The sequence below is a fragment of the Rattus norvegicus genome, chromosome 4 (genome assembly GCF_036323735.1).
Source record: "Rattus norvegicus strain BN/NHsdMcwi chromosome 4, GRCr8, whole genome shotgun sequence".
Taxonomy (NCBI): domain Eukaryota; kingdom Metazoa; phylum Chordata; class Mammalia; order Rodentia; family Muridae; genus Rattus; species Rattus norvegicus.
In genome coordinates, this window is record NC_086022.1 from 161,540,780 (window position 1) to 161,551,943 (window position 11,164).

The 11,164-nt window shown below is 50.6% G+C and overlaps 1 protein-coding gene across 1 annotated transcript; it reads left to right on the forward strand.

Moving 5' to 3' along the window:
* The first annotated feature begins 309 nt into the window (after positions 1-309).
* Fgf6 (fibroblast growth factor 6) lies at positions 310-8,845 on the forward strand. The gene is made up of 3 exons (NM_131908.1): positions 310-655; positions 1,698-1,801; positions 8,669-8,845. The coding sequence occupies exons 1-3, from the start codon at positions 310-312 to the stop codon at positions 8,843-8,845; spliced, it is 627 nt and encodes a 208-aa protein (NP_571983.1).
* The last annotated feature ends 2,319 nt before the right edge of the window (positions 8,846-11,164 follow it).

The window sequence follows — 11,164 nt, forward strand, 5'->3', positions numbered from 1 at the left end:
GGTGATGATGGGTGGAGGGGAGGGCCGGGTTACTGAACTATATGATAGGTCAAATCAAGGCGGATCACCTTGGGACGGAGCCCTCTATGCCGGCTAGAGAACGACCCCGAGCCATGGTCCATACCGGCCACAGCTCAGCCTGGGTCCTGCTCTCAATCCGAGTGCCTGAAGCAGGCTTTGGTTTCATGTCAGCAGCCTTCATTTGCCTTCCAAAAATAAGCCCCTGCCGCCATGCCGAGGGGAGAAAAACAAGAAGGGCGGTATTTTTAGGGCCATTAATTCTGACCACGTGCCTGAGAGGCAAGGTGGATGGCCCTGGGACAGAGGCTGTTCATCACTATGTCCCGGGGAGCAGGACGTGTTCAGGGCACGCTGCAGGCTCTCGTCTTCTTAGGCGTCCTAGTGGGCATGGTGGTGCCCTCACCTGCCGGCGCCCGCGCCAACGGCACGCTACTGGACTCCAGAGGCTGGGGCACCCTCTTGTCCAGGTCTCGAGCTGGGCTAGCTGGAGAGATTTCGGGTGTGAATTGGGAAAGTGGCTATTTGGTGGGCATTAAGCGACAGCGGAGACTCTACTGCAACGTGGGCATTGGCTTCCACCTCCAGGTGCCTCCCGACGGCCGGATCAGTGGGACGCACGAGGAGAACCCCTACAGTGAGTGTCACTAGTAGATAGCTGGGGTGCTTGGTGGCTTGGGCACAAGCAGAGTCAAAAGATGAAGGGGGCTTGTGCTGGTGGGTGGGGCTGTACTCTAAAGGGAACACATGCTGTGTAATGTTTAGATGGCTTGATCTCACCCTGCCCTGCCCTGAGACGCGAGCTCAGTAACCTATGCATCTCCGTATCCTTAGCCTCATCCCAGGTAATTCCACCGGTGGTCCTAATTGCTCCAGTCTTAGTGGCCCAGCTCTGGTCTTCCTGAAAACCTATAACTACTCTGGTAGGGGAGATTAAGTTATGATATTCCACCCTGGTTAAAGCCATGAGTTTCTATTCAGCTGTCCTTTATGAAAGGGAAGGGCAAGTAGTCTGAAAAATGCCCATCTAGAGCATCTCCTTGGTGCCGAGCTTCAGGTGCCTGCATAGACCATCTTCCGGCCAAGGCAGAAAGGGCTGGAGGTTCCCAGACCAGCCACTGGGCTCAGTGTAGCAGCAGTGTTTGTGAACTGAGTTGAAGGATGTAGGGCAGACTTTAAATATCAAAATTGATCAATTGATAGTGTGGTGTGTGTGTGTTTGTATGTGTGTGTGGTGTTTGTGTGTGTGTTTGTGTGTGTGTGTGTGTGTGTGTGTGTGTGTGTGTGTGCATTTTGCTGAGAGTTAAACCCAGGGACCCAGGGCACGCCATGCAAGTACTATAATACTGAGCTACATCTCCAACCCCTGTCCTTCAAGCCAAGGACCTCAGGTGACAGATTCACCGAAAGCCCGGACTCAAAGCTAATCTTAAATAGATGTTTGAGTGTCCGTTGCCATCCCCAACTCCGGTGTAAAGCTTTTCCAGTAAGAACTGAATGTGCTACCAGGATGCGCCTGGATGCAGCTAGTGTGGTGGAGGGATGTTGGGGGACTATGTGGCTCAGGGACAGATGCCATGCACAGGTGGAGCCTCTAAGGAGCTGGACAGCCGGGTGCCTCTGAAGGCCTGGCGTCTGTAGACATGAGCATGAGTGGGTGTCCTCTGTTTCTTTGTCAGGCCTGCTGGAAATCTCCACGGTAGAACGGGGTGTGGTGAGCCTCTTTGGTGTGAAAAGTGCTCTCTTCATTGCCATGAACAGTAAAGGAAGACTGTACACAACGGTGAGTTCCTCAGAAGAGGGAAAGCGCCCAGGTTCTTCCTGTTCACACCATTGAAAACAGCGCGCGCGCACGCGCGCGCACACACACACACACACACACACACACACACACACACACACACACACACACCCCACTGAGAATTGGGGGTTTTTAGGGGGGTTTTGTGGGGGATTAAAAACTGTGAAAGGAGCTTTTGCTGATAAGGTGCCTGAAGTCCACGCTGCCTCTGTTTCACCATGAAACCTCTGCACAAGCCTGCCGTTCTTTCCAACCCCACTACTGAGACCTTTGCCCTTAAGGAAGCCATGGTTCAGAGAGCTCTTGGGTAGGGAAGCCTGCATTCTGACACAAAGCTGTCATTCAGGCTCATGGTCAGGTCTGAGTCGCTGAACTGGGGAGGCCCGGGAAGGCAGGCCTGTGGGTCAGCCTGGGCGAACTGCCCCCATGACACCCCTCCAGGAGACACTCCTCCTGAGTGGTACAGAAGACCTGTAGAAGGAGGCTCTCTCCTCTTCCTTAGTGACGAGATGCTTCGGCTGAAGTTTTACAACCTCTGGCCTTTGATCCCACAATCTATGGTAGTATCTTCCTCTGTCATATCTTTCCAGCAGGCACTGGACCCCACCTCACTCTGTATCATAGATCACTATGGGAGAACGAATGCCAAGAGGCAAATTCTCACTCTGGCGCATGGGCAAGCATTAACTGTGTTCACCAAGGCCTCTGCTTTCGTCTGACCTGCCCACTTCCAGGGCTGTCAGCCTGCAAGTTAGCCTATTTCAAAATGTGTTAGAAAAACATTCGATGAAATTGATAAGGCCAAGAGGCCTTTAGACAGAAGTAAGGAAGCTGGATCTAGTAAGCCGTAGAGTGCGTACCTCCTATATGTATGAACTCAGCAGAGTTCAGCCCCTAGCACCAAACAAATGAGAGGGCAGTGGCTATAGAGGAAGGAGCCTCAGATGCGCCAGAAGACACTGTAGAGTCTGTTCCTCCCATCCCTTGGGGGAAGAAGATGGGGGATAGAAAGGGACCACCAGACCTGGGACAAGTGCTAGATTCCCCAGGGAAATCTCCCAGCAAAGGAAGTCTGAAAAAACTAAAGTGAACGGGTCAGAGGGTGTCTGCTTCCCAACCTCTTGAACTAGTGTCTCAAAGTTGGCTTATGGTGTGGGCTAAAACCAGTGCATCTCCAGCATCGATCTGTGGATGCTCAGGTGCAGCCATCACTCTGTAATCCGTTAGATGCTTGGGTCTCCAGGACCTGCTTCAGAGGCTCAGGGGGTGGGGATGAAGACCCTCAATCTGTCCAGCTCACAGTTCAGGCTTTTTTGGTTTTTTTTGTTGTTGTTGTTGTTTTTTGTTTGTTTGTTTTGTTTTGTTTTTAGATTCTGGGGTTTTTTTTTTTTTTTTTTTTGAGGCTCAGGTAGGGGCAGGTGCTCTATGGCCTACAGGGAACAAGGAATCTTGTCAGTTCTACCTAGTGTTAATGCAGCCTCCAGAACAGTAGGAGACAGGGCCTACACAGGGAAATCTCAGATGCCAGTTGTACCAGTCTCTGAGAAGGCGGCAGAACAGGAAACAGCATGGGACCACCCAAGGCTTTGGTGGAATTGGCTGCTCACTTCTTCTGTGAGGTAGGTCCTCCAAGGAGATTATCACCAGCCCCCATAGTACCCAGAATGGTACCTGCCCAGCAGGGAGATCTGTGACAGCTGGCTCTAGGATTCTGCATGGGCATTTTAGCAGGCAAATCTGCCAGAAACCCAAATTATGTAAACACTTCTGCCCCTGCAATTAACATATTTTTTCTCAATTAGAAAAGAACTCATTCGTGGCAAGGGATCGCAAACACAGATTGGATAAATACATCCACTTCCCACTTGGAATCTCTGGTTCTCAGAGAGGCTGTGGGAACATTTTGGCTATCAAGAGAAAATGCTCCCAGTGGGTAGACCCCCCTCACTGTAGCAAGCCTCCTAGAAGTGTGGGGCACCAGGCAAATGGTTCTGAAGGGACCTGGAGTAACTACTAGACAGCAGTTGCTGTGACGAAGAGGGACTGCTCTGAGAGAAGACCCTCTGGTTTCCATATCCAGTAGCCCAGGACCTTGTGCTCCTGGTGAGAAATTCTCCTCCCTAGACCCCAGGGCCAGAGAGGGGCTGATTGGACCCCAGCTACTGCACCTGATGCTCTGTGTGAGGCTCGGGAACCAGATGCTTCCGAATATGCTCTCCCCACCCTCCACCCCCCAGCAGCAGTTACCACGGTCTAAAAAAACAATTGCCAACTGATCCCGGGAGCCAGGAAGACTCCTGCTGGGTGGTGATTTCATTCACACCATTTCCCTTTAAGCCCCCCTGAGCTGCCTCCTCCCTCGGTAGATCAGCTGCTGTAACCTCTAAATGGCATTTCTCGAGTGGGGGGAGGGGGAGGGGACAGATGAGGAGGAAAAGGCAGCCCTCCCGTGATGAGAGAATCGGGGCAAAGAAAAGGCACCTAGAAGAGGTCTTCCTTCTTTCAGACTCGGGGGTGTGGAACCTAAGGGCGGTTTTAGGCTCTCTCTACAGACGACAAGGGCAGCCCTCCTGTACTGAGCCTGAGCTGGCAGAGCCCGTCTGGGATCCTGCAGAGTGGTTGTAAGTTAGAAGCACCGCCATGCAGAGCTGAAGAAGCATTTGGTCTTCAGCCTCCCTTTGCCGGCCGAGGTGCAGGGGGTCTACAGTCTCAGGCTCTGTCCCTTTGCCCAGCTGCACCTATGCGATCTCCAGGTTCTGCAGATGATGCCCAGAAAGCCCTCGGAGGCTGCTGGACAGACTGCACAGACTGGGGCCAGATCTCCCATTGCCACCCAGTCCTGCTCTCTAGCCGATAGACTTGCTTTAGGCCAAGTCACTGGTGTTTCTCTCAGCCTGAATCTTTGCCATCTTGGCCGAGAGACTGGAGCAGAATGAGGGAATCCAACATTCTCGCTCCCCCTTAAAATCCAGAAAGCCATCACGGAGCCCCTCCTGACGGTGGTTGTGTAGCCATTCATTGACCGAGAAGAATGCATGCTGCGCTTTAGAGGGTTTACGCCATGTTTACATACTTCTAATCGACAGGAACACAGAGACATGCAAGCCTCAAGGCTGACTTCCAACCCCCTACCTCACTCCTACCCTCTTTCCTCCGAGCACATACAGAATGAAGATTTGTTCAAGACGGAGATGGCTTAGCTCCGCATATGAACAAGGGGATGGGTGTGGCAGCTGCCCCCCCCCAACTTTTGAGACCATTTCTAGCAAAAGCGTTTTCCCCTAAACACCCAGGGATGCCCTATTTTCCACAGTGCTTTTGCTTTGAGGGAGTTGAAAGGCCGTTTCTTCTCAAATGGGTTTGGTAGAATTCAAGACGTTGTCACCCTGGCGCTGGAGAGTGGCAGGCCCGGGAAATGTGATCTGGTGGAATTATTTTCATTTGTTCAAGTAATAATATACGGTAGCCGCTTTTATTAACACGGTGTTCGCTTGGCTGGGGGCCTTTCTCACCAAGCCAATGCTCCAGCGTTCCTGAGCCATGAGAACGCAAAGCCCGGGGGTGGGAGGGTAGCGATGGAGGCAACAGAATTGGACCCCCAAGCACTGCCGCAGTCCTGTGAAAAATGCTGTCAGTTACAAGCCTGGAGATGACGAGTCAGGGCGTTCAGGGGACTGTGTTGTGATGTTGTCTTGTCAGAACTGCTCCCACTGGACGCCCACCCCCAACCACCTGAACGTCAGGCAGGGTCGGGACTGATGCGAGGTGAGGCAGACAGGGGGCGGGGCAGACAGGAGGCGGGGCAGGCAGGAGGCACCTAAAGAATAGGAAGCCTCTGTTTCCATTTCCTATTTGTAGAAAGTTCTGTGAAGGCCAGGGATAGGAGATAGGCTGGAGAGAAAGGACAGAAAAGAAATGAAAGCAGTCAACCTAAAAAAAAGAAGGGGGGGGGATGTTGGGACAGATTTGAATAATCAAATCTGGTGAGCAGGACTAGGGTATGGGGGGGGGGCTGGTCTAGAGCACAGAGCTCTGGGTTCCATTCCTAGCACTGCCTCTGACAAAAAATGTCTGTCTGCTGGGCAGAGAACAAAGTGAATTGTCCCCTCTCGATATCCTCAGGGACTTGGTTCTGGTAACCCATGGACTACTGGAACCCCAAATCTTTAGGTGCCGAAGTGCCTCATAAAAAGATGATCTAACATCTTCATATGACCTGTGTACATCCTCTTAGACATCTGCACTCACCATTAGATTATTTTTAATATGTAATGCAAAGGCTACATAAATACATTGTGTACCACATTTATAGGGAACAATTAAGGAATCAAAAAGTATCTGTGCATGTTCAAGGCAGACGCAATCTTTTTTCAAATACTTTTGGTCCATGGTTGGTTGGCTCTAGGGGTACAGAACTCTCAGGAACACGTGGCAATCTGTACTTGACCCCACAAAGATGCAGATGTTTTTGAAAACGCTGCTTCTTAGCCGTACTCCTTGGAGACAATGGGATGTGAGCAATGCCCATAGTTCTCAACTCAAGGGCTCACTCCTTCCCCCCTCCTCCTCCTCTGCCTCACTCTGCTCTCCACCTTACCATGTGCTTAACTCTCACCAGTGTGCAAACAACACACTAAAGCCTCTCCCTTAACCGCCATCCACATCCGAAATAAATTCTCCTGGAAACTGGCGAGGCAAGTTCCTCTCCAGGGACAGGGCATACAAAGTTAGAACAGAGGGAAAGCAGGTAGGTGGAGAGGAACAGCCTCACGGGTAGAGACTGCTGGTCTAATAAGACTCCTCCCTCCACTTCCTGTCCCATTTTGGATTCTGAGCTCTTTTACCATTTTTAAATAAATTGCTTATGTGGGTGGATAACACATGAAAAAGGTTTAAGAAAGGGGGGAGTGCAAAAGATTCCCCCAGGACTTAAATCTCCTCCTATTATCATCTTGATGCCTGTGAGTTCCTCCTGGGAGGCCACCTGTGTGACCAGTTCCTTGTGGACCATTCTGGGAGTAACTTACACATGCATGAGTGTATGTTCAGGTAGCTTTGAAAAGTCACACTTCAGATGTTCAAGGTGTTTCTAAATTTTATGTGACTGAGTGAGTGAGTGGGTGAGTGAGTGAGTGTTTTGTCTGTATATGTGTCTGTGCACTACCTGTGTGCCTGACGCCCTCGGAGGCCAGGTGAGGGTGTTAGATCCGCTGGACCTGGACAGTTGTGAGCTACCACGTGGGTGTTGGAAGTCAAACCCTGATCTCCTCTGCAGGACACAGGTTCAAACTGAGCGTCTCCACTTGGTAATATGTCTCTGGGACAGTCCAGTGTCAATGTGCCAACGATTTTATTTTCATGATTTTCAGTACCCCATAGGGTAGCTTGGTCACAACTGAGACAACTACTCCCCTTTAGATAGAGACCAACTGTTTGGGATTCTTGGTCTTTAAAAAGCATTGTACGTGCGTGGGAATATAAAGTCAAAATCTGTTCCTAAGAGAATGGCTGATCATCGGTTAGCACCGAGAATTGACCTCTGTAGAAGGAGTAACACCATGCACTAAGGAACACTGAGAATCCCTTGTCTTTGGACCCTCCCCAGTTATAGTATCAGATACTTTCCCCAGTCTGACCATTGATCCCTGGAGTCCTTGTCCCAGAGGAGGCTTCTTGGAGTCTACTGGGAAAGAAACATAGAGTTCAGATCCTGTTTACATGTTCTTCAAGGCATCTGCTCCAAGGGCTGGAGAGTACGGGTGCTAGGCTCTCTACCATCCATAATAGCAATGTACAGAGACCTGTGCTTCCCCACTGCTGGTGAGCCTAGGAGCACCGACTTCGTGTGTGTGTGTGTGTGTGTGTGTGTGTGTGTGTGTGTGTGTGTGTGTGTGCAAGCACGCACCTGCCCAGGTGCACATGTCTGTCCTCGTGGAAGCCAGAGAGGAACAAAGCAACCTCCTCTCTAGCTGTCTGCCTAATTTCATTGGGAACCAGGTTCTTTTCTATAAAAATGGCTCCTATCTCAGATCCCACAGTGCCCCAGTGAATGTTCTGGGCTCAAAGTCAAAACCAAGAAGGAGTCTTTTCTTTTTAAGGGGCTGCAGGCTTTGAACTGAGAAACTACAGGCAGAAAGGGACAATACTGAAAGGACTTCTCAGAGCTCATTTGTTCCTCTGCCCCTGCACTCACTACCCCACAAGCTCCCTGTCACCCACACAGTTTGTGTGAAGGAGAACTGAGGCTCTGAGAGGAGGGGACCATCCAAGTCACAGTATGAGAACACAGAAAAGTCACTGAGTGGAGCCAAGGGACCTCCATCCCGTTCTGCCAGGCAACCTCTCACTATAGGCTGGCAATAGCTCGGTGCCACCCACCCTGACCCCTTCTCTGAATAGAACACGTTCTCACTTGAGGACAGGGTAGAAGGCATCCCCACCTGGAAGTCAGGAGGTCCACTCTGCTCTCCCCACAGGACCCAAGCATCTTCCCTCTGTGTCGCTGGCCTTGGATTCCTCCTGGTGAGGAGGAATTGTGAGGGCTCTCTGATGGGCCTCCTGTTCTAATCTCTCACTTTCCTGTCCTTGCAGCATATACCCCGTGGCAGTGTTTCCACGGAGGGAAGGGAGGGTGCCTGACAAAAGACCTCCTCTGAGTGGCTCAGCTGGTGTTTTGGCACTTCTTTTATTTTTAAATTATTTTATTTATTTACATTCCAATTATTGACCCTTCCCCCCTTTCTCCCTCTCCCATCCCACCTCCCCTTTGCCTCCGAGAGGGCTCTCCCCACTTCCCCCATCCCACGGGTGGACACTTCTTAAGTCTCTGCTGTCTGTCCATCTTCACAGCCCAGCTTCCAGGACGAATGCAAGTTCAGAGAAACCCTCCTTCCAAACAACTACAACGCCTACGAGTCCGACCTGTACAGAGGGACCTACATTGCACTGAGCAAATATGGACGGGTAAAGCGGGGCAGCAAGGTGTCCCCAATCATGACTGTCACTCACTTCCTCCCCAGGATATAAGGACCCATGGATGAAGGCTCACGGGGTGACCTCTGCCTCTTTTCTGTTGGAATTTTACACTTCCACTCCTATCCCGTGACTTCTGAGTCTGTCTTGTCTTGTGCCTGAAGAGATGGGTTGGCTCCCTCGGCCACTGGAGCGCACGGTATATAACCCACATGGCTGAGGGTTTGCGGTTCACATCTCAGGATGGCAGTGGATCCTGTGCTTCGACCTCACCAGAGGAGAGACAATATGGACGGCTCTCGAATCGTGTGGCCCTGTGCATAAGAAAAAGCCGAGACAGGAGTGTGCGTGTGTCCGTGCAGATCCATGCATCTTTGCGTAGATTCTCAGAGCAGCGGCATTTTAGAATACCGAGTTTCTTTCTCCCAACGTCGGCACTGCAGGAATCTGCCTGTCAGAGCATCACTTGTCAGAAGGATTGGGATGTATCCCATTCTACCTTTTTCCTGATCATCTATCCATCCAGTTGTCTGAGTCACGATGAGCAGCTATCTTTTCTGTGCTAGGAGGAAGGTAGGGTATAAAATATAATTGTAAACTAGGAAAAAGAAAGGTAACCTGCACCCTGGCTTCCATGCCCGTTGGGGCTCTGGGGACATTATGATGTGTTGTTAGGGATGACTGGGAGAGAAGGGGATCCCCTCCTTGGAAGAAAGTAATAGACCAGGACGGGGGCCATTGGGGAGATCTGTGGAGGCAGAGGGACTGAACGTTCTGTAGAGAGCCATTCTGCCTAAAGGGCTTCAAACTGTGTATGGCTCCAAGAACGGGCCAGCACCAGGCTGCCTGCCCATAACGTTTCCTCGCTTTGAACCAGGTCTTATTTTAACCTCAGATGACAAGGATCCTAATAATGGCAACCTCCCTGGCAAGGAAGAGCAGTGTGCAAATTAGGGCATGAAGGAAGTCCAGAGCAGAGGCTTTGGACTCGCCGTGGTGATCCCTCTCCAACTATGTCCAGGAAACTCGCCCAACTTCTCACCCGATACCCTTACTTCCTTCTCACTCAGCCGAAGTTTGCACACACAATGCCACCTGGATGCAGAAGAATTGGGCGCTGTGACCTCTAGCCCCTCTTCCTCACTCCAGTAGGGGAGGTGTGATAATCCCGGGATTCAGGCAGCCAAGCTGAAGTGGCTCCTTGCTCCACAATGCCTTCTTGCCTCTTGTCCTTTGAGAGTATTTTAAACTGTGGTTCCCTGAGAGACTATAAATGCGGTCTGTCTAGAGCCCGCAGATTCCTGAAGCGTTGGAATGTTCCTAAATCTGACACCAGAGAGAGCCATATCAGTGCACAAATATTTTCAGCATATGTCACAAAATGACCTGACACCCTCAGCTACCCTTGGGAGCCCTGACCTGCAAGACAATCCCCTCATCTGTTGCAAATACCTCTGTCTTCAACATACCTCTCTATTCGTGGATGCACCCCTCTATAGACAGATCTGGACTCAGGGATTCTGAGCTGCGGATGGGTGGGGTTTGGCAATGCAAAAGACACACATCATTCTGGCTTCCTCCTTTGGCTTGAAAGTGTCAGGGCGGACATGTGATAAGAGAGGGGGGAAAGGCCAGAGCTAGATAAGAGTTAACAGATGGTAGGAGTTCAGCATGTGGACATCCTCAAGCTTTGGATGGAAACTTGGAAGAAACGAGTCTTGGATCGGGTCTAAAGGGGAGAAAAATTGATCCATATTAACTTCTTGGATAATGAGGTTCAAGTCATCTGGGAAGGAGAAAGCCATCTTCTCTTTTAAGACATCTTTGCCAGTTATCATCAATGCTTTTATAAGGCTTATCAGAAGTGGGGTCACTTGGAATTTCATGCGCATTCGTTCCTGATGTAACCATATGAACGGGACAGCTGGGGCTGGGTACTGCTGGACAGATAGGAGGAAATATTTTAAGCCTCGAGAAAGTCAACCCCCAGCCTCCCTTCCTCCCTTCCTGCCTTCCTTTCTAGGTCTTTATGCATACATGCCTTGAGTCAATGAAATCTAGAGAGACTGCAAGACTCTGGGCTTCTAGATCTTGTCTCTTTGTTGAAGCTCATGAAGCTACTCAAATCCTGACAAGGAGTTTCATCGACTATCCCTTCCTACCTTTCATGCTCCGGGTAAGAAAGAGAAGCTACAGAGCCCCTGGATGGGGCAGGCCTGGTGTTCGCCTGCCCCACAGCAGCACAGGATTTCCTATGACTGATTTCGGTGGTGAGAAGCTGGGTTCTCTAGCTGGCCCCAGGATTTTGCTGAACTGGTTCAATGCATGGTTCATACTTTCGATTTTTTTTTTCCTGCAAAGAAATTCTCTTAA